Genomic DNA, 24629 nt, shown 5'->3' with positions numbered 1-24629 from the left:
ACCGAGATCCGTCGCGAGATTTTTCCCTCCTTCGGTGGAGCGAACTCCCAGCGCGGGCGGGAGGATTCGAGTCTACCCGCTGCGGACCCGGCTTCCCGCTGCAGCTGTCTTACAACGAGGGCAAGTGGAAGGGCCTTGCGGAGCTGGGGCTACTCCTGTGAGCGTCCCTCAGTCAGAGGCCGGCGGGGACGCGGGACAGGCTCGGCGAGCGCCCCTGCCCCGCTCCTCCCGGAACCTCAGCCCAGCGCGCCGCCGCCCGCGCGTCCCCGCGCCTACCCCTCCGTCACACGCCTCGCCGGCGGCCGCTCTGGCGCACGCGCGCGCGGTCTCGCGCAGGGCGGGGAGGGGCGACGGCCTCGGGCTCCCGGCCCCGAACCTGTCAGACCCGCGGAGCCGGCCGGGAGCTGCGGGCGCTGCAGGCGAGAGATCAGCTGCGTGCCCCGCGGCTCCGGGCCGAGCGGAGCTAGCCGGACCCACCGAGCCGGCTGGGGGCGGGGAGATGAGTGGCCGCCCTTCGGTGACTCCCCAGAGAGACGCGCCGCCCCCTCGCGGAGCCACGGCGCCTCCGAGCTGGCCCTGCGCCCGGTGCCGCCCGGAGCTTCGGAACTTGTGGGCTCTGATGGAGTTCCTTTAATCTAGGACGCTTCGTTTTCCACAGGATGGGTAGAGACGCACGGCCGTGCCACCGGGAGCTGGCGCCCCAGTGAAGCAGGAGCCCGCCGGCCGGCCGGCCGCCTGCCGGGAGCCGTTCGTTCGGCGCCGCGGCAGCGCAGCCGCTGCCATGGCCGGATCCGGTGCGTGGAAGCGCCTCAAATCTCTGCTGCGGAAAGATGATGCGCCGCTCTTTTTAAATGACACCAGCGCCTTTGACTTCTCAGACGAGGCGGGGGACGAGGGGCTTTCTCGGTTTAACAAACTTCGAGTTGTGGTGGCAGATGACGGTTCTGAAACCCCGGAAAGGCCTATTAACGGGGCGCACCTGGCCCTCCAGGCCGACGATGATTCCTTGCTGGACCAGGACTTACCCTTGACCAACAGTCAGCTGAGTTTGAAGGTGGACCCCTGTGACAACTGCAGCAAACGGAGGGAGTTGCTGAAGCAGAGAAAAGTGAAAACCAGACTGACCATTGCTGCCGTTCTGTACTTGCTTTTCATGATTGGAGAACTTGTAGGTGAGTTGTGTGGCCAACTCACTTGCCATTTCCATTTGTCAAGCTTTAGATACATGTGATTTGAGGTTTAAACTGTCTTTTCATGAAGCTTGTTATTTGTCAAGATACTGATCTCTTGTCATGTGAAAAGGCCACACAGTTTCAAAGTGCAGCTCAATCTAAGTACAACATAAATTTATTGTATACCTTCATTGTATATTACATAACTTCCTCTTTTGAAAAAAGAATTGAGATAAAACACCAGGTTAAAATAATGCATGATTCTAAAGTTACTTAGAATCATAAAACTTTACAGTATGAAGGGATCTTAGTGAACACCTGCTTCGCCTTCTTTTTCACATAAGGAATCTAAGGGCCCAGAGAGGTTAAATTAGTTGTAAGGAAATTATATAATTAATGGAAGAGTCACATCTCCAGTCCCAGTCTCTTGATTTTTTTCTGTACATTCGACTTATGTGGCCTCTTTATACTGTTTTCCACTCGATTTATATCCAAGAGATTTGCAAAATTAAATACTAACAAGTAACCCAAAAGTTATTCATTATAAGGGGGATCTGAAAGGTACCAGAAAATGGCTCCCCAGAGTTTATGAACTTGGTTTTATTTTTTCATTGTTTAGAGACTAATATCACAGTCACTTCAGTGTAACTGCTCATTTATCTTAGTGACCATTTACAAAGTGACATTAAAGCAGGGAGTTCGTTTTCCTGTGTTGTCTCTTAATGATGAAACATGACAAGGACAGAGGTGGCAATCCAGATTTAAGGTGGTGGTGGGAGGTTAAATGTCCAAAAGTTGTATGTACGTCCTACCTCATTTCATATCACTCCTCCCCACTGCTCATTTCAGACAAGCTGGCCACAACTCAAAAGCTCTTCTGTCCTTAAGGCCTTCACACTGGCTGGTCCCTCTATCTCAGTGGCTTTCAAATTATTTTGACATCACTACAGTAGGAAATACAATGAACATTGTGACTTGTGTAGGTGTGCATCATACATATGTATATGTACACACATATATGTAAATATATGTATAACTGAAACAAATTTTATTTCATGTGATGTGTTTTAATATTTTTCCAATTGTGGTCCCATCCCACTTAGTTGATTTCATGGTCCACAAATAGAGCAAGGTCTGCAGTTCGAAAAACACTATTTATGTGGATTGCCTTTGCCCAAATCTTCTCTTGGCAAGTTTCTTGTTACTGGTGTCTCCTCTCAAAACACTCCTCTAAGAGACCTTATCTGATTAACTAAAGTATACCTTCTCCCTTGTTCCCTCCCCAACTTTAAAAGCCCACAACATCTGAGATTATCTTTTTTGTATATTTACTTGTCTTGTATTTACTTGTTTAATATCTGTCTTTCTCTACTGAAATACAAGCTGAATTCCCAGCACCCAGAACAATGATTGGCACAGAGTAGATACTCATTAATTTTTTGTTGAATTTATTTTTATTGTGTTAGAGAATTATAAATGCTTAAGCCGTGAAGAAATTAAAAGATGGGAGTGAAGCTGTAGCCAGATAAGGCATGGTGTTAGCAGACTAAGATTCAATGACTTATGCAAATTCACATAACTACAATATTGAGTTATTTGGACGTAGTGATTTTTTGTTAATATTTAGTATTTGAAGTTAAAATTACATTAATCACAATTTTCCCCTGTAAAATTAATTTAGAATTTATTTTGCCAAAGTAAAGATTATTAAGATATAATTGTCCTGACTTAACTATTTTTAAAATCTCTCATTTGGCAAATGTTTTGCGAAAACCACAATAAGTATTTCCTTTCAAATACTGACTTTATTTTGAAATACGAAGATCTTTTATTAAACAACACAGATGCTAGTACTTAGGATAGGCATTAACAATAGTGTTTAGAATGTAATATAGAGTTAAATTGTATGTAGTACAGCGTTTATTAAAGTATGTCAGAAGGACCTAGAAATAAAGCATTTTTATAAGCATGGAGTAATTTTTTAAATGAAGTAATTTGAATACTGAAGGAGGAGATGATTTTGAATCTGGCTTTGCCACTACCTTGCTCTGAGACCTTAGACAAAGTCCATTCTTCCATTCAGCAAGTATTTTTTTGAGTACTATATGTCAGGCACTGCGCTATGTGGATATACAGTGGAGAACAGAAGTATTATCCCTACTATCTGAAGCATTTAGTCTAATGGAAGACACAAATGTTAAACAAATAAACACACAAGTAAATTTAGAAGTCAAATGGTCTTAAGAACTAAGAAGAAAAAGAACAAGGTACTTACTATAAGACATAGTAACCAGTGAGACATACGTTATGTATGAGCCAGATACAGTTAAAATTAAAAAAAAAAAAAAAAAAAAAAGAATAGTAGGAGTTGTTCCTACTATTGGAAGCAAATGGAGTAGAGGAATTTTCCAAGTGAAGAGAACAGCATTTATAAAGGTCCTAAAACAGACCCTTTAAAAGGACCTAAAAAGAAGGCCAGTTTGGCTGGAATGTAGAAAGCAAGAGGGAAAGAGGCTGGGGTACCACATCAGGTACCCCATTTGAAGCTTCAAGAGATCCAGTAAGATGAGAACTAAAATATTCTTGGGGTTTAATAACTGCATTCTTATTGGAAATGAAAAAGATTAAAAAGTGAATGCAAACAGACCTCTAGGTAAAGATGGCTAATGAACTCATGCATCTAATTGTACTGTCTCCTGAAGCCTCTCTTAAATTTACAACAAAGGCATTTATATATATAATCTCCACAAAGATGTAGAAAACTGGAGAGGGGACAATAGCAACACAAATTTGGGAAACTAGAAAGGAAATTGATAAATGACGTAAGTGACTTAATAGACCCAAGAAAGCCACCCCCTAAGCAATTAGTAGGGAAAGCCACAAACTAACCTAAAGCATGAGAAACACCTAGAGAACTTTTTCAAACATAAATTACTGGGCCAGAGTTTCTAATTAAGTAGTTCTGGGATAGGGCCTGTGAATTTGCATTTCTAACAAGTTCACAGGAGATACTGATACCACTGATCTGGTGACCACTGTTGAGAACTACTGTAGTAGAAGATCCTAATTAGGCCCAGAATTGGTTGCAGCAGATACTCCTAGAAGTGTGGGTAAAGAAGAAGGCTAACATAAGGAACTTAGTTAAAACCTGTTTAAGACACAGTCAGACATAATAATGTACTAATATAATTAGTATCCACAGAGATAAGATCATGTACCCCATGAAACAAGAACAGATTGCTTTAAAAAAGAAATTCAGGGTTGTTTTTTTTTTAAAGAGGTTTTCAGCAACGAAAACAATTAAAAATTTTTTTTCACTTAAAAAAAATTTTACAGAAAAGTAAGAAGATAAACTAAGGTAATTGTGTATCTCTTTTATCCCTCTATTAGGAGATATTGCTGTGTGTATTCAAATGAATCAGGTATTTTTATCTTTTATTAGAACTAATGTATATTTTATGAGTTTATTCAGTTTAATTTTATGTTCAACCCTCCCAAACAAGTGAATACCTACTTTTTCTTCAGCTTTATTATATTTAGATATTGTGGTTATGAATTTCACTGTCTCATAGTTTAATTAGTTGATTGAGTAAAAGCTGTAGTGCTAAAACCCAAAACTTACATGTTTTACCCTGCAGTTTAATGGTTCTTAACTTTTTAAGGTCATTGACTCCTCAGAAAATCTGTTCACACAAATGGGCATTCTAGCTAGAAAAATATATGCATATTTAATGTTTTGCATAAAATTTCAGGTACCTTGATTTCATTGTAATAGGATAAAAATTTAGTTAGCTCATGTTTTATAGGATGTTACATATTTTTGGCTTGATTGCTTACATTTGTTATTTTAGTTAACTCATTCCTTCTCCCCTCTCGTCCTTACTCTAAGGTGGATACATTGCAAATAGCTTAGCAATCATGACAGATGCTCTTCATATGTTAACTGACCTAAGTGCTATTATACTGACCCTGCTTGCTTTGTGGCTGTCTTCAAAATCACCAACCAAAAGATTCACCTTTGGATTTCATCGCTTAGGTAGGTAATTCAGAGGGTTTTTTAGTTTAAAAAATTTTATGGTAAGACAACAATGAACTATATATAACCTTTGATTAACTTAAATCTTTCTGGTAATAAGTTCTGTTGAAGTAGATGAACAAAGCAAATAAAAATAGGTGAACATGATTTTTTTAGATGTATATCTTCCCATGTACGTTCAGCCCAGTCAGATAAACACTTTACACATATAATATTATATGATAGAGGGACTTCCAGTGAAGATAGAGTGGCTTAAGTAAATGCGGCTCACCTCCTCTCACAACCACATCAATTTTACAACTAAAATATAGAACAAACATCACTCATAAACAGAAGAAATCAAGTTGAAGGGAAATCTGACAACTACAGAATTAAAGAAACCACATCCATCCAATCTGGCAAGAGAGGCAGGCACATGGAATGGGCTGGTCCCACATCCATGTGGAGTGGATAAAAATTTGGGAGGGATATCTCAGGAGCCAGGAGTCCCAGCCCCATACCAGGACCCCCAGCCCAGGGTTCCGAGCCAGGAAGATAAGTCCCCATAGCTTCTGGCTGCATAAACCAGTGGGGGTTGACTTGGTGGAAAAAACTTCTGGAGTCTCATGCAGTTCCTCTTAAAGAACCTACACACAAACTTACTCAGACTCACTGCATCTGAGCTCCAACACTGGAGTAGCAGCTTGAAAGACACCAGTGGCATACTGGGAGGAACTGAAGTGTATGGCATTAAAGTGAGAGCTGGGGGACAGCTTTTTCTCTGACAAAAATGGGGACAGAGCCACAGAGCCAGAAGGTGGATATCATATCTGAAACTTCATCAACCTGGCTAATACTCTGCCCTGCCCTGGCAATCCCCTGAGGCTCTGTCCCACCCAATTCACAGCTGTTAACAGTAGCTTTTTCCATATGAATGGCTGGTCTTGGCTCATGCTTCACAACTTCCTAAATCCTCTCAAACAAGCAAAAGCTGGCCTCAGTGATACCCAGCCCCCTTACCTCTTACTAAGGGGCCTCAGGCACAACACTAGCAGCAGCCAACCTTGGTTCACAACTTGGCTTCACCTGGAAATCTCCAAGCCCAGTACAAGTAGCAGCCATCTCAGACTGCTTATAGCACTGGCAGAATGGTCTCAGGAAAAACAAAGGTGGGGGCCGACCTTGGCCTATACCACCCCGAGAAACCCCAGGACTTGCACAGCCAGTGGAAAGCTACAGACCACATTAGAGCACCACCACCACCCTGCCTCTGCACAACTGACCCTCCATGGAGGGTGGAGGTTGGTGGTTAGTGGTCACAGCCATTCCTTGCAACTGAGTGACCTGGGAAAACCCCTCATGTTGACCTGCCTACAGCAACCAAGATTCAACTACAAGAGGACGGTATACTCAGCCTATACCAAGGGCATACCTTGAGCAATAGGGGTACCCAGCTTGGGTAATAGGGGAGGTTGTGCCACTGGACACTACAGGACAACTACTACATTAGGCCATGCTATCAAGACAGCTCGACCTAATATAGAAACAAATACAGGGAGGCTGCCAAAATGAAGAGACAAAAAAAAAAAACCAAAAAAAAAACCATGGTCCAAATGAAAGAACAAATTGAAAGTCCAGAAGAAAAAGAACTAAACAAAATGGAGATAAGCAATTTATCAGATGCAGAGTTCAAAACACTGGTTATAAGGAGGCTCAAGGAATTTAGTGAGGACCCCAACAGCATAAAAAGGATCCAGTCAGAAATGAAGTATACACTAATTGAAATAAAGAATAATTTACAGGGAAACAACAGTAGAGTGAATGAAGCCGAGAATCAAATCAATAGTTTGGAATATAAGAAAGCAAAAAACAACCAATCAGAACAACAAGAAGAAAAGAGAATCCAAAGAAATGAGTATAGTGTAAGCAACCTCTGGGACAACTTTAAGCATTCCAACATTCGCATCATAGGGGTGCCAGAAGAAGAGAAAGAGCAAGATATTGGAAATCTATTTCAAAAATAATGAAAGAAAACTTCATAATTTGGTGAAGGAAATAGACATAAAAGTCCAGGAAGCACAGAGAGTCCCAAACAAGATGGATGCAAAGAGGCTCCCCCCAAGACACATCATAATTAAAATGCCAAAGGTTAAAGATAAGGAGAGAATCTTAAAACTAGCAAGGAAAAAGTAGTTACCTACAAGGGAGTTCTCATAAGACTTTCAGCTGATTTCTCAAAAGAAACTTTGCAGGCAAGAAGGGAGAGGGAAGAAATACTCCAAATCATGAAAAGCAAGGACCTACGATCACGATTGTTCTATGCAGCAAAGCTATCACTTAGAATCAAAGGGCAGATAAAAAGCTTCCCAGAAAAAACTAAAGGAGTTCATCATCACCAATCCATTATTATATGAAATGTTAAAGGAATTTATGTAAGAAAAAAAAATCAAAACTATGAACAATAAAATGGAAAAAAATGCAACACTATTAACAATTGAATCTAAAAAAGAAACTAAGAAAACAAGAAGAACAGAGACAGAATCATGAACACGCAGTGTGTTTTGATGGTTGCCAGATGGGATGGGGATGTAGGGGAGTAGGTGAGGAAGTGAGGGGATTGAGGAATACAAATAGGTAGTTACAGAATAGTCATGGGGATGTAAAGTACAGTATAGGAAATGGAGTAGCCAAAGAACTTGTACACGTGACCTATGGACATGAACAATGGTGTGAGGATTGCCTGAGGGTGTGGGAAGAGCTTAGTGGAGGGGGAGAAGGGGGGGCAAAATTGGGATAACTGTAATAGCATAATCAAAAAAACACAATTTAAAAAATTATTTGGTAATCATTAATTTTTAAATGTGTTCCCTACTTCCTGAAGATGTTATCAGGAAGAAATTCATCTTCTATTTATTGAACCAAGCAAAACCATGTGGGTTTAATTAATGAATGAATCTACTTAATTAATTTCTTTCACTTAGGTTATTCCAACCAAGGCTACTATAGCCCAGATTTTAAGCATTACTATAATACATATAACATATGAGTATACTCTGTGGCTGACCTTCATTGAGGCCATTTTATCAATATAATTCTGTGAATGCTGACAGAGATCTTTGCTTTACCAGATTTCATTCAAGTCTCCTGAACCTTCTCTGAAGCCCATCTGTGCACTTCCTTGTAAAATCTAATTTTAGCAAGAACCTTGCGTAAGCCAATTTAACAGAACCTCCCACTCTCAATATCTTATGGGTTGCCCCCAAGTGATGACTTGTCTTCAGCAAGAATTCTGTTAGGTCAGTTTAACCAGAATCCCGCTTACTCCTATTTCCTCCTAGTAATTTTCTGTACACAGACTCCCACCCTGCTTCTTGTCTATAATTCCTACTTGCCCACACAATATTCAGAGTTGAGCCCAAACTCTCTCCCCAACTGCAGAATTCCATTGCAGTGGTCCCTATGCATATCTCAATAACTTCTTCCCCAATGAATAAATTATTCTTTTACCATGTTTTAATGCACATATTTTATTTTTCTATTTTTAACAAATATTAATATTTAACTGAGGTTAAATCATGTAATCATACACAACTGTGTTTCTTGCTGTCTTACTGTTTTTAAATTTTTGCTTATTTAAAAAATATAAGATAATTGCCTGGACTCATATGAAGTGCCATATGTCTACATGTCATTTGCTTAGAACCCAAACATTGACATTTAGGTAGCTTCAGCAAAACCTGTCTTAAAGAACGAGAATTAACATACTGTCATTTTATTTTGTGGAGACACTGACACTCTTGGCTAATGTATCTATCAGTTCCTCCCCTTTGTTGTTACTTTTTAGCCTAATATTAACTCAACATCTAGGTCTTCTAAAATGTAATCACTGGATATTCTATTATATAATTTGACACTGTAGTTGAATAGCTATATTCCAAGTAGCTATCCAAGCCATCTGGTTGGGAAATTATCTAGTATCTCACGCCTTGGCACTCTCAACTGCTGCACAAAAGAGCTAAAGCCCTGAGTGAGGTTTTCTGTCATTTTTAAAGCCACTGCATAATGCATTTGGATGTGTTCCTAAAGGAAACCCCACTACTTTCCAACATATTATACATTCATTTTTTAATTGATTGACCTGGAGTTTTTTTTAACAAGTTTAAAATTATTTTCAAACTTTATATTTTTTATGATTTAAGCACCTGCATTTTAAGATCTAAAACAGCATTATGGAATGGGGACTTTTACCCTCTAGCACTATTTGAGAGAGTATGTTTCATTTAATAGTTCTGTGGTTCTTAACCTCTTTTAGGATATAGACCCCTTGGAACTCTAATGAAGGCAGTGGCACTCCACCGCAGAAACATGCAGTAACAGAACATAAAAGTCCTGCATATTAGTTAAAAACCAGTAATGGTGAAAATTCTATTAAATATCAAAGAAGTGTAGTGGAACCTTGGTTCTCAAATTTATCTCTTTCCAGAAAACTGTTCAAGAAGCAATTTGTTTGAAAACCAAATTTCCTTTTTTACCTGAGAGACAAGTGACTGATCATACAGGTATCAGCATGAAAGGGCTGTCAGATAGAGAATGAAGACCCAAAGTTCAGTTAGACCACTGAGACATTTTTTCCATGAACAACTTGGTTGGGAACTGAATTGTTCAAGAACCAAGATGTTAGAGAACCGAGGTTTGGCTGTACTTAGTATTTATCCAGATAGTCACTTTGTGTACTCATAGATGATAAGCACTATGAAAAAAAAATGAGAGAAAATAGAACTGACTGGTCCTATTGTGTCTCTGAAAATTTCTACAGAAAGCCAGATCTTTCCCTTTCCTTAAAAGTGCTAAGTTCAAGACATTGGACTAGAGATCATCATTTGAGTCCAGTCGGTCCTGACCGTCCATTGAAATAAAAAGTACCAGAACAACAGAGAGAAGCAAATGGTTGGGTCACTGGTAAACAAGAAATTTCCAGAAATCTCTGGAAGTTAGAAAATAGATGGGAGGGGATTGAAGGAAAAAAACAAGCCAAGAAATAACAAGCCTAGAGTACACTGAGCCAGGAACTGGACCAGCCCAACAGATCTCCAAAGAAGGCTCGGACAGAGATGATCAGAAGTGAGAACGGGGACTAAAAACAAGGAAAATTAATTAAATGACTATAAATAGGAAACTGCTCCCACTATGCTCCTACCTTCCTCCCCACCCCCACCTTCACTCAAGCAGCCTGCATTTCCCCCACTGTAAAATAGTTCTTCTAGAAAGAAATTGAACAAGATATTTGGGGAAAGCTAAGCCTTCTAGTGTAGATGTTGATTCTCCAAAAGAAGTCTTTTTCGTACTAGAATCAGGGTTCTGCAGCCTTACAGCTTCGTTCCTACTCACCCTAAAGTTCGGTACAATAATAATCTTGTCCTAGGCTGCCCTGCCCTACACCCCTTATTAGTAATGATTTTTATTAGTTGATGGCTTATCCTTCTGGCATTTCCTTTTTACAAAGATAGTTCCCCTGTTCTTCTGCACTAAATGTGAATGGACAACCAAGATTTTTGACAAGTGAGAAAAACCAGCAGCATGAAAGAAAAAGAACAAAACTGATAGAAAACTTGGTCCTAGAGAAAAGAGAGGTAATTTGAGGGACAAATTTTAAGTTATGTTTTAAGTTATCTTATTAATATACTCAGAACAATAAAACAAATATTTTGAAAAACATAAGAAAAAGCTTTTTGAAACTAAAATATTGCTGAAATTAAAAAAAATTTTGCCAATAGGACTAGAAAATATAATCAAGAAAGTCTCTCACAATATAGAACAAAAAGATAAAAACAGGAGGAAAAAGTTAAAAACTACAAAAGAGCAATCTAGGGTGTTCAAAGTAATACTATTAAGAACCTCGGAAAAAGAGAACTTAAAAAATAAAAAGGAGTGACTGCGTAATGGGTATAGAATTTCTTTTTGAGGTCATGAGCACATTCTGGAGTTAGTAGTGATTGTTGCATAACCTTGTGCTTATATTAAAAGCCAATGAATTGTACACTTTAAAATTGTTAAAATGGTAAATTTTAGATTATGTGACTTTTATCTAAATTTTAAGTAATTTTAAAAAGTAAAAGGAAGAGAATTGTTAAGATATAGATAGATGAATATTTTTCCAGAGCTGAGGAGGAACTCAGCCTTCACAGTAGAAGGGCCCTTTTGGATCTTCTTTGTATTCCAAAATCTTATGAGGTTCTATCTAGATATAGAACTTATTTCACTTATTCTGTTCTTTGTAGTAGTGATGGAAGTAATGGGAGAAAAACCTAATGGTGACTTGTGGAGCATGAAAAAGACAAAAAAGATATGTAGAATTGAATAAAGCTATAAACCAAAGCAGTGGCTGTCCCTATGTTCCACAAAAGACTACTGCTTAACAAGTAATCCCGAAGTTCTGTCGGGGAAGGTGTATCTACATTGGACACATTTAAAGAATGTGACCTCAAATACCCAGAGTTGGGGAAGGAATCCCCCTAGAAAACTTCTGGTTTGTTACTACTGTTAATTTTTTTGTTTGGTTTATGGGGGTAGGACAGGTTGGTTTTTTCTTTGTTGACTTATTTTGTAAATATGTAAAACATGTTGCAAAAGTTAAATTATTTTTAAAAGATTTGTAGAGAAGTCTTCCTTGAATTATGTCCCTCCAACCCAGCCTCCCACCCCACTGCATATTAGTAACCATTTAAATTAGTGTCTTGTCCTAGCTGGTGTGGCTAAGTGGATTGGGTGCCAGCCTGCAAACCAAAGGGTCTCTGATATGATTCCCAGTCAGGGCACATGCCTGGGTTAAGGGCAAGGTCCCCAGTAGGGGTACATGAGACACATTCTCTCCCTGTTCTCTCTCCCTTCCCCTCTCTCTAAAAATAAATAAATAAAACCCTTAAAAACATAAATTAGTTTCTGGTCTACCCTCACAGTATTTCTTTTTGAAAGTATAAGCAAATATATACTATACATGTTCATATCCCGCTCTCTGCCATCCTTTCTTATGCAAAAGGCAGCATACCATATAAGACCTGGAGGTGTATCTGTGAATGATAGTCAGACTAGTAGTATCATTTTCTTAGTTTATGTCCTTTTTGTTTTCTCATATAACACTTTCTATGTCCATAATAGCATTTATCACATTTGTATAGTTGTTTTTATACAACTGTATCTCCTTCTGGACCATGAATTAAATAAGAACAGGAACAGATAATATTAAACTTTGTGTATCTGACACTAGTAAATGCTGTATATGAGACTATTAATTGAATTGTTGCAAATTCAGGCTGAATAAATAAGAATATGAAAACTGTGAAACAGATAATTTAGTATAGCTCATGATCCTCAAATCCTTTGTTTGGGGTAAATCAAATCAATGTACAAACTCGGGGTACAGGTATTTTTGAAATTTTGGGATTAAAATATTTGGGACTTGAAAACACTTATCTATAATTCTGAAACTGTGGTCATTTTCAGAAACTAGACTACAAATTTGTTTGATCCATAACATAGGTAGGTGGTACAGCCTGACCTATAGGACCTTTTGACTAATTCAGAAATTAGATAGAAGATTCTTCTCCCTTATCTCATCTCAGTCAGGGGCTGGTCTTGTTTGTTTGGGTACTTACCACTGTTAGAGTTTTGTGGTTGTCTTTGGTTCAAATCTGAAATCTGCAGTTTTACTAGCTATAGGGCCTTTTGGAAAATGATTTAATTTCTCAAAGTATGAGTTTCTTCTGTAAAATAAGGATTGATAATACTTGTATTGAATTGTAAAACATATATAAGGTAAGGTCTAAGTACCTAACATGGTACCTGGCACCGAGTAAATATCCAGTAAATGTTAGTTTCAGTCATCTTTTCCTTCCCTCTTCTACCTGCCAGTATATCATCTTACCCAGACTTTTGCTATCTCTCAGATGACCCATGCTTCAAAATGACCTGTGCTTGCCTTCCTTTCTCCCCATAATGAGAATTCTTATTCTCTCAGCATAACTATCTCAGCTAGGTAGTAGAAGAAAAGTGAGGTGAGTCAACCTGATGGTTAAATAACAATTTTAAAAGATGTGCTTTTTGACTCGGGTCTTTAGTAACATTTTTGGCAATACGACAAAATTTATTTTAGCAAAAGTCATTCGGTCAAGTTGAGAGAAAGTTAGTTGTAGATTTGAAGAGAGGCCCAAGTGGCTGCCGGGAATCAGTTCCACTCTGTTGGTACTTCCCTGTTTTTCATGTGGACTCAGATTGTGTAAAATAATTTGGTTTTTCTTTTTCTTTTCTTTTCATTTCCTTATTCCTTTCAGGGAGCTACAGTGGCAGCTCTTTTGTGGGACAAGGGAGAGGGGGGTAGAAACCATATGTGAGTTATTTTTAAACACCTACATTTATTTTTTCTGCAGGTATGCCATCTTATTCTGGAAGTCAATAAAACTTAGCACTTAATGAAACCGCATGGTGGGAGAAATCCCACTACTCCTTAGGAGGAATGGCACCATCTCCCCATCCAAGGGGACATGCTGTTCTACAGAGAACAGTCCCATCCCGTGCTTGCTTGCTTTCGTTTACCCTTCTCTGTGGATTATGAGTGTAATCAACTTATTTATATGGTCTTTCTTTCAGTTCTTGGGTGGAAGAGGCCGCATGGATCAAAGATAGTGATCACATGAAAAGACTGTAGCAAGCAGAGTTGTCTGTATTTGAAATAAAAAGCACGATACACACTTCAGTAACACAAATCATCAGCCTAGGTTAATGGCAAGGTGACAGTGTAGGAGTCTTTTGTAACAGTGTATAATTCTACTGAGCAAAGGCCTTGGTGGATCTGGCAGATGATTGTTGTTCTGGGGGAGGCATATGATTATAATGATAATTCTATATAGTTTTTTATTTTATTTCCTAATGTTAAAGGAGCAGAAAGTATTCAGCTAAAAAATCTGTTCCCCCATACATGCAGCCAAAAAAAAAGATTCTTCTCTCTAGTTACTGATTCATTTTAACAACTTCCTCCCGTCCCTGACGAGTTATGCCTACTCATTATTCACATCTTAATGAGAATTAATTTGTATCACATGAACATCTATAGGAAAGAACAGGTACTTCCTAGAATTTAGAGTTTTTATTGAGGCAGAAGGCATGAGTGAGGTAGTCAATTGTAGCATAGCCTAAAGTCACCTCGGAGGACTCAGGGCACCTTGGCTGTGGATCGAAGGAGTGGTAAGAAGGCAGAAAAGAGGAGATTATTTAGAATAGGAGATGAGAGGGTCCAAAGACAAACTTTTCAGTTTAGCTTGACATTCTGGTGGCAAGAGTGGGCCCCTGAAAATCCTATGATGTCTTTAGCCTGAGTGCCATCAAGTTGTCTGTGGCTGAGTTGAAATACAAATATTAGTTTGGAATCCTAGGCAAATCCAATACATCTCACCGATTCTTCTATTTCCTTCCTATCTTCTATTGGAAAGAGGTAAGAAAGAGAAATGGCATAAAAGGAAGTGGAGGAGAGAATGTATCTCCACTTTCCTTCTCAATTGATTTTTATAGACCTCTGAAATCTGTCTTTAGATGTGTGCTGTGTATAGTTCTTTGAGGCAATAGAAAGACAAGTGTTACATAATTCAAGGGAAATGTATTCATTACTGGCATCATAGCATTAGCAAAGTTAACACGGCAAGCCAGTGCATCTGAGCAACACTCATAAAAAAGCAAATATGCTTGGATTGAGTGTGGTTTTACACAGTTGTAGCAAATTGTTACTCATTCACTGCGTAGGCACTCAGTAGTTACCCATTAAGTGAATGAACAATAGCATAGTGTGGGGAGACAGGCAGTAAATATGTTACACAAACACAACATAATTACAAATTGTATTAAATGCTATAAAGAGAAAGAATAAGGTACTGTGATGGAGAATAACAAAGGAAGACAGCAAAGAACTCTCTTTTTCTTATGAACCTTGAAAACCTCTAGTTTGGCAATTTATAGATGTGTTAAAATGTACAGTAAACATTTTTTTATATTTTATAGTACTAGCAAAATTTAATAATCATCTGTTCTCTCCCATTTAACTTTTTGTTACCATTTATTGGCCATTCAAACCAAAACTGTTTATTCACATTGTGTGTGAAATTCACAGTGTGTTTTGGTCTCTATTAGATCATTAACCATAAACATTTGTTTATATTTCAGCTGAATAAAAAGACCCAAGTGATATTATAACAAAAAACACTCATTTATCTTACCCCCTCCTCCAAAGCTACAATTGAGCCAGGTGCAGTTATTTCTTTGTTTATAAAGTAACAAAATATGTTAGAACTACTATAATAATAGTTTTCTAGAATTTCCATAAAAATCTCTTTCAAGAGTTTTTCATTTTTGCTAAATTTCCATTCAGTCAAGTTTACCTAAAGCTAATGGGGTAATAACTTCTGCGGAAATTTAGGGTTTCCATTGTGAAAGTTCCTGTGTCTGCTTTAGAAAAGGAAAGATGTGAACATGTTATGTACTCCTTTGTCTTGAAAAACTTTATTGTACGTTACGTGAACAGAGAGCAACCCAAAGCAAGAATGAGAAGATTGGAGCAAGTCATAATTTCATTGTTGATAGAAAACTTCCCTCTCTGTTAAACATTGTGGGGGGAAAATATATCTTGCCTATGTTTATCTGCATTCCATCATGTTAAAAATGCTAGGGCAAAAATTTAAACACTAATTAGTCCTATTCATATTTCACCAAAGTTTAATTTATTCACAATGAAAGAACTTTTTGTTTTTTATTAGAATAAATAGCCATATTACTATTTACTGTTAGCATTTTTAGCTATGTGGTGTTATATGTGCCTTATACTTCTCAATTCTAAATCTCAGCCCTAAAAATCAACTTAAAATTTTGGGTGTTTTCCACTGTTGCATTTATCAGTTTTCTGGCTCAAAGATGTTTTTGTGGGTAATTAGAATAAAAACTAACAGATGAATGTCTTTGCTTTTCAAAAAGGGAACTAGCTGTGAGGCACATTCCTTATTAATTGCTGAAAAAGGGATAGCATTGAGAGCAGGATCCTAATACGTCCTTTGAGAATCTCTAGCAATCAGCTGAATTCTATTACTCTTAACTGTGGGCAGGCATTGGGATCCTTTTTATGCTACTGTGTTGTGGAAAACTGCATTTTCAGTTCCTAGTGGGCCTTCTAAGGGAAATCCTCCTTGCCAAAGAATTGTGTTTATGTTTTAGTTTGACTTTCATTTTACTTTATCTGAAGATGGTTTTGCCATACCTGAAGGTTCACAAAAAGGTGATTTTAAGTGTTTAGGTGAATTATCACTGGGATGTGGGCTCACCCAATTTAGTGTGTGCATAACACACATGCCTGTTTTGTCTGAAACATTGCATAGGACATACTTAACACTAAAATATTATTTGTTTTTTATCTGAAATGCAAATTTAACTGGGCACCCAGTATTTTATTTGGCAGACCTACTAGGGTAACTGTATAACATCATCCAAATCATGACACTTTTCAGAGTGAAATGGGCACTTTTTTTTTATTAATTCTTACCAGATGTTTATTGATTTGAGAGAGAGAGGAGGGAAGAAAGGGAGGGAGGGAAACATTGATGTGAGAGGGAGGAAGGGTGTGGGGGAAAGAGAGGAAAAAGAAAGAAAGGAAGAAACAATGTGAGAAAAAAACATCAATCAGTTGCCTCTTATACTTGCCCAGACCAGGAATCAAACCTGCAACCTAGGTATGTCCCCTGACCAAGAATCGAACCCACAGCCTTTTGGTATGTGAGATGATGCTCCCATCAACTGAGCCACCTGGTCAGGGCTGAAATGGGGCACTTTTAATAATTATGCAAGGACAAAGGCAGAAATTGGGACTGTTGTGGGAAAACTGGAAAGTATGTTCAACTTAATAATAGGGTGTTTGAAAGTATTTTTAATTATTGATTATAGATTTGCATAAGCAATCATATCTCTCTGTCATTAATTTGTATAGCTATGAATATAAATATAAAGTGTATTGCTTTATAATTCCATCTGTAAAATTTGATTAAGCTACCGTAAAAGCTGTGGTGGCCTAACTGCTAGTTCAACCTTGACATTTTCTTTTTTTGGAATAGTTTGAGAAGGATTGGTATTTTTTAAATAACAATTTTAAAGAGAATTAAAGTTCACTTTTGTAAGCACTAGTACATGAGACTTTACAGTTTACATTTTTAAATTTTTTCTTCTTTCTTTACATTACCTATATGTATATTTTACCATCAGCAGCTATAACTTAAGAAATTCATGTGTTTTATGCCTTGTATTTGGCTTAATTCTTCTCTTTTAACCTACTTACTTTTTGTTTTGGGGTATTTAATAAATACAGTAGTCCCCCCTTATCTGCAGAGGCTATATTCCAAGACCCCCAGTGGATGCCTAAAACTGTGGCTAGTATCAAACCCTATATATACTTACCTATGATAAAGTTTAATTTATAAATTAGTCACAGCAACAGATTAACAACAATAAATAATAAAGTAGAACAATTATAACAATATACTATGATAAAGTTACATGAATGTGGTGTGTGTGTGTGTGTGTGTGTGTGTGTGTGTGTGTGAGATAACTGGTCTGAGAACTAAGAGGACTGCCCAGTGACCAGTCAGGAAGCTCAGACCGACAGCACGGGTATGCTGGGTAAAAGGATGATTCACGTCTTAGGTGGGACAGAGTGGGACAGTGTGAGATTTCATCATACTAAAAATGGTGCACAATTTAAAACTTATGAATTGTTTATATCTGAATTCCCCATTTAATATTTTTGGACCAAGGTTGTTTGTGGATAACTGAAACCACAGAAAGGGAAACTGCAGATAATCCGTGACTGCGATAACCTATTATTCATATTCAGCTTAACCTTAATTTGTATTCCCTTTTATCTTACCATGCTCAACCTAACTTCATTCTAAAAATTTATCATAAGTATTTGAGTACCTGCTACGTGGCAGCCACCCTGCTGAGTGCTATGGTAAATAGGACATGGAATGTCACTTGGCCATGTCCTCTAGGAGTTTAAAGTCTGGGCTTAATATGGTTGTCTCTCCACCGCTTTGCATGTCTCCACTGGTCTTTTCTCTGTCTCCTTCAGCCCTGCACCTCTTTTGAAATATGATCATTATTAGCATGTCAGGAATAGGTGTACCATGATTTCAACTGGTAATTGTGTTTTTTGTTTTATCCCAACATTTCTTTAAGGCACAAGATTTTATTGGAGTTTTATCTAAATTAATGAGATGTCTTCAGGAAACAGCTTATAACTTCTAGATAATTTTCCTGTCTGGTAATTTATAGGTTGGAATAAAAGTGTATCAAAGTCCAGTACTTGAACTGCCTAGAACCTTTGAACGATGAGTTGACCCACATTACAGTTTTCCAGATTCTTCCACCTGTTAACACTTAACAGGATTAATGTCTGTTGCCTCTAAAGGAAAAATTTTCTTTAAAAGTATTTTCTTGTTTTGAGTGTCAACACTTGTTTTATATAATAATATTGGTTAATTATTTTAATATATATTTCACATTGCCTATTTTTGTTATTTTGAAAAGATATAAAATTATTTCTACACTATACTCACATGGTAAAAATTCATATGGTATAAAAGTATATATAGTTCAAAGTCATCCTGTCTCCTCAGCCTATTCTCCTTATAACCAGTTTTTTACCAGCATTTTGTATATCCTTCCAGAGATTGCATGTACAGATCATTATTTTTATATATTCTTTTATCTTTTCACACAAATGGTAACACCATACACAGTTATGCACTTTACTTTTTTCATTTAACTGTATTTTGGAGATTATTCCTTATCAGAACATAAAGAGTCTTATTTGTTTTTTACAGCTGCATAGTATTCCATGTTACAAGGCCTCTACTAATCACTCTTTTATTGGTTTCAAATGGTGGTGTAAACAGAGCTTGGCGAATAGCTTCATAACATGCCTCGTGCTGCACGTGTGCAGCTCAGTTGGCACAAGTGTGTATGTCATTCCTAGAAGAGGAATTCCTGGGTCAGAGCATACTCATGTACACTTGTATGCATAAAAATGTGTTTGCTTTTATTTAATCTCAAGGTAATGCATGTTTGTGCTTAAAAACTTAAAACATTTCAAACATTACCAAAAAGAATAAAGTGAAAAATAAATTCTCCAAGTTCCTAGTCCCACTTCCAGATGTAAGACTTTCTTATCTATCTTTCTTGTAGTTATCAATTTGCCTATTTTTTCTTTTTTATATATAAATTGTTGTATGGTATCCCATTATATGTGTATATCATAATTTATCCATTAAGTTCCTTATTGGTGAACATTTAAGATGTCTCTAGATCTTTTTGGTACTACAGACAAAGCTGCAGTGAAAAACCTTCTAGATGTCTTTGCATATTATGGGTGCGTTTTTACTAGATCGATTCCTAGAATCAAGGAACACATGCATTTTAAATCGTGACCAGTTTTGCTTACTGCTCTCCAAGAAGATAGTTCCATTTGATTCTTCCACCAGTGTGTACTTGCTGATCCTGGCTATTATCCAACTTATTAATCCTTGCCAATTTAGTAAGGGCCCAAAAGAAATTTTATTCTTATTGAATTTCTTGTATTTTGATAAATTGGCCATTTCTGTTTATTTTCTGTATATTAGTATTTATGACCTTCATTTTTCTAATGGGTTGTTCACTTTGTTATGATTTGTTAAGTGTACTCATCTATTAGGAAATTAGTCTGTCGTCATGTATGTTACAAGTATTTTCTCAGTTTTTCCCATGTGTACAGTCTATAAGTATACATAATTTGACCCTAAAGAGATGAGGGGAGGGTGGGGAGTGGTAGGAGTGAATTAGTGGGGGATTCAGATCAAACTACTAAATGCTTTTTGAATAAATAAATATATATTGTACATATATATAGTATATCTGAAACTAATGTAAATTTATTTATGTCATTATACTTCAATTTAAAAAATGTTCTATATTAAACTATTTTTAAAAATTTAAAGAAAAACAACAAAAATGATATACTGCTTTTACCTTCTAAGAGAAAAGGAGATCTAAATACATAAAAGATTGTACAGTATTTAGTTGGTGCGAGGTATAATAACCATGCTGCAAATGCATTTGTTTTTCATATATTTCCCTTCAGAGGTTTTATCAGCTATGATTAGTGTGCTGTTGGTATATATACTTATGGGATTCCTCCTGTATGAAGCTGTCCAAAGAACTATCCACATGAAATATGAAATAAATGGAGATATCATGCTTATTACTGCAGCTGTTGGAGTTGCCGTTAACATAATGTAAGCTCTGGTTGTTGGGTTTTTTTTTTAACAAATGTAATAGGCTTTACTCTTTAGAGCAGTTTTAGGTTCCCAGCAAAATTAAGAGGAAGGTACAGAGATTCCCAAACACCTCCTGCCCCCACACATGCACAGCTCCCCCATTATCAACATCCTGCGCTAGAGTGCTGCATTTGTTACAGCTGATGAACCTATGCTGCACATCGTAACCACCCAAAGCCCATGGTTTATATTAATGGTTTTGGACAAATGTACAATGACATGTATCCACCATTGTAATAGCATACACTCTACATCATTCTAACATCAATATTCTCAAATAGTGGGAACTTAGAGACTGTTATACATGCATTTAGTAATAGTGATATTTTCATATCTTTATAGATTATACAGTACATCAGTTTTTCTTATAAATGTTAATAAAACACTGTTGAAATTATAAATTCCTCATTAGTTTGCTCAGATATGCTAAAGTTTGACTAATAATCAGGAATTTAAATAAGACAAAGTTTTTTTTTTATTTAATTTTTAAAATATTTTTATGTTGAGATTTTTTAAACTACCAACTTTTTTCCTAAAAACTATGGTCCCTGTAAAGGGCCAGATACTAAATATTTAGGACTTTAGAGCCATACAGTTTCTTTGGCAACTACTCTCCTATTATAGAACAAAAGCAGCCCACATTCATTATGTAAACAAAGGAGCATGCCTGTATTCCAATAAAGCTTTATTTACAGTCCTGGCTGGGTGACGTGGTTGGTTGGAATGTTGTCCCACACACCGAAAGTTTGCAGGTTCCATCCTCAGTCAGGGCACATACCTAGAGCGCAGTTTCAATCCCTTGTCCATGCACATAGGAGAGGCAGCCCACTGATCTTTCTCTCCCCCTCTCCCGGCCCTCCTTGTCTGTCTCTAAAATCAATAAGCATATGCTTGGGTGAGGATTTTTTTAAGTTTATTTATAAAAACAGGCTGTAAAAAAAGGTTTGTTTACAAAAACAAAAATTATTTATAGTCCACAGACTGTGGTTTGGTAGTCCCTGTCTAGTGGCTTCCATTCACACTTAGAATAAAATCAAAAGTCCTTACTGGCCTTTTTAATAAGATCCTATATACTGCTCCAGCTCACCTGCTGGCATTACCGCTCACTTTATTCTAGCCAAAATGGCTGCCCTGCTTTTTTTTTTAAGCACATGGAACACATTTGCATCTCAGGGCCTTTGCCCTGGCCTGCTTCTCCCTAGAACACTCTTCCACCACCGCTTGCTTCTGAACTTCATTCAAGTCTCTGCTCAGGTGGAGTCTCAGACTGTGCTCTCCTGACTGCTCTCCCAGTCACTCTCCATCCTCTTGCAGGGTTTTCCTTTTTTTCTTCAAAGCATTCTCCTGGCCCAACAGTGCATTAGGAATTTATTTGTGTACTCCTCTGCCTTCCCTGCTGGAACAAGCTTTATGGGGATAGGGATCGGTCTGTCTCATTCACTCTTTTGACCCCAGCACCTAACGTAGTACCAGATGCATGAAAAGTGCTCAAATATTTAGTAAATGAATGAGTTCCATGTTGCCTCATTCATGTCTGGTTAGTCACAAATATTTTTATCAATAGTGTAGGAAGAATAATAATGTTTTCTTTTATTTTTAACAGAATGGGGTTTCTGTTGAACCAGTCTGGTCACCATCATGCCCATTCCCACTCCCTGCCTTCAAATTCTCCTACCACAGGTTCTAGATGTGGACACCACCACGGGCAGGATAGCTTGGCAGTGAGAGCGGCATTTGTTCATGCTTTGGGGGATTTGGTTCAAAGTGTTGGTGTGCTAATCGCTGCATACATCATACGATTCAAGGTAATGTGATTGCTAATTTTTCTATTTTAAAATACATTTAATTTCAACATTAAAATGAAAGGTGATTTTCTTTTATCAGTATAGTGGATACCAGGGACAGTCCTACTCAGTTTGCGTCTGTGCAGGCCTAACTGAGCCGCCAGTCCATGTGGCTCTTTTGTCAGCACTAAACACAATAGTTCTCACATCACGAGGTCACTTATCTGTAACTGGCTTTGGTAGTGCCTTCTCTGGAGAACTCAAGTTTAAGCTCTGTCCCTGCCCCACAACTCTAAACTTGATCTCCCTCCTCTTTAAAATGGGAGGGGGGGCCTTAAATCTGAGGGATGACTTCTAAAATCTTTCTAGCTCTGATATTCTATGGTTCTGGGTGGAAAATTTAGAGAAGGCACAGAGGAAAATAATAGAACAAACCATTCGACTTCTGAAAATAGATCCCATGAGGAAAGATACTTAAATAATCTCGGAGTTTCTCAATTGCAATATCCAAGTTTTAATGAAAGAACAGACCATAGAGTAGGCCTTACTGTGTTTACAGTCTGTCCCATGTCTGTCAGTAGTTAACCACACAATGTTTATCTATCCCCTTACAGCCAGAATACAAGATCGCTGATCCCATCTGTACATATGTGTTTTCCTTACTTGTGGCTTTTACAACATTTCGCATCATATGGGACACCATAGTTATAATACTAGAAGGTAAGATCTCACTAATATCCCCACTGCAGATTTATTACTCCCCTAAGTCAGATTGGGGGCGGGAGGGGACACTCTGAGGCAAGAGCCATGTCTTGTCTTGTCTTTTTTTTGACTGATACTTATTAGGCTATAGGAACACCACCTTATGTATACATAATATATATGAATCCACGCTCTCTCCTATATGTTACCCACTTGACCCTTATAATAGCTAACAAAAGAAGGAAAGACAGACATCACTGTCCCCTTTTACCAACAAGAAAGCCGAGGTTCAGAGGCGGTTCAGAGGGGTAGCATAACTTGCCTAAGGCCATGCTGCTAATAAACTGTGGCATGAGGACAAGAATGAAACTCTTGATTCTAATGCAAGTATGTTTAGTAATTTATTTATTAATTTCTTAATTTCAATTTAACTTGCTACTTTGTTATACTTTCTGTATCTCTCCCTGCCTTACTAATATTATGGATAAGCGTGTAAATTTAAGTTCTCAACAGCAGGTTAATCATCATTGGATGTTCCTTTTTCTTTTTTTTTTTATCCTAGCTTATTTGTTAAATGAAGTATTCTGGATTGGTTAGCATTCCTTTTTAGCGAGAATGAACAGTTCTAAAATATTTATTAGCCTTTTGCATATATACTGCTATATGTGTGCATGGTTTATCTTAAAAGTATTCATGTATTTTAATGTGAAGTGAATTTGGCAAAGCTAGTTGGGTTTTTTTTTGGGGGGGGGGGGAATCCTACCAGTAACGTATAACTTTTTCTCCAAAATAAACTTTACTTATAATTGATATATTCTGAATTAATAGGTGTACCAAGGCATTTGAATGTAGAGTATATCAAAGAAGCCTTGATGAAAATAGAAGATGTTCATTCAGTGGAGGAATTAAATGTCTGGTCTCTCACTTCGGGAAAACCCATGGCCATCGTACACATACAACTAAGTATGTGGCTGGTGGTAACTACTGGGGTGGGTGGGCTTCTGTCTTTGGAATTAAACATCTGTGCTTATAGTTAAATAGGAAGACCTTTCTGCTGGAAAGAGTTGTTGTAAGAGAGGTGTGGGTTCTTCAGAAAAGTGAGTTGCAGGTCAGTATTTATAATGGATCAATAATTTTTTCTCTCTTTGAGATGAAACCTTACAAATAAACTTTTGCCTTCAGATTAAAGGCATTAAGTATATGCCCTAGCCAGATGGCTCAGATGGTTGGAGCATCATCCCACCAAAAGGTTGAGTGTTTGATCTCCAGGCAGGGCACATACCTAGGTTGCAGGTTCAATACCCAGTCAGGGCATGTGAGGGAGGCAACCAATTGATGTCTCTCTTTCATGTTGATGTTTTCCCCTCACATCTCTCCCTCTCTCTCCCCCCACTCCCCCGCTCTATAAAATCAATAAAACATATCCTCAAGTGAGGATTTAAAAAAATAAAGGCATTAAGTATATTTACCATGCTTTTTCTATACATGAAAAGCTAGAGCCTATGTTTTTATTTCTGTAAATCATTTCACAGATGACTGCTTTTTACTTTTTATCAAAATAATA

General features: G+C 37.7%; 1 protein-coding gene across 2 annotated transcripts in view; it reads left to right on the top strand.

The window, feature by feature from the left end:
• The first annotated feature begins 346 nt into the window (after positions 1-346).
• Positions 347-24629, top strand: part of SLC30A4 (solute carrier family 30 member 4) — a 30263-nt gene continuing 5980 nt past the window's right edge. The window contains exons 1-6 of one of the 2 annotated variants that reach the window (XM_045822224.1): positions 348-1172; positions 5062-5208; positions 20384-20537; positions 22183-22384; positions 22978-23083; positions 23894-24028. In XM_045822224.1, coding sequence (XP_045678180.1) covers positions 782-1172; positions 5062-5208; positions 20384-20537; positions 22183-22384; positions 22978-23083; positions 23894-24028 — 1135 coding nt within the window. In that variant the 5' untranslated portion in view covers positions 348-781. Of the gene's footprint in view, positions 1173-5061; positions 5209-20383; positions 20538-22182; positions 22385-22977; positions 23084-23893; positions 24029-24629 lie in introns of both variants that reach the window. The other variant, XM_045822225.1, reaches the window with a different exon arrangement.

The sequence above is a fragment of the Phyllostomus hastatus genome, unplaced genomic scaffold (assembly GCF_019186645.2).
Source record: "Phyllostomus hastatus isolate PE091 unplaced genomic scaffold, TTU_PhHast_1.1 phas_scaffold_501, whole genome shotgun sequence".
In the NCBI taxonomy this organism is placed as follows: domain Eukaryota; kingdom Metazoa; phylum Chordata; class Mammalia; order Chiroptera; family Phyllostomidae; genus Phyllostomus; species Phyllostomus hastatus.
Note: the sequence above shows the minus strand (reverse complement) of the source record. Positions and strands in the feature narration are given on the sequence as shown.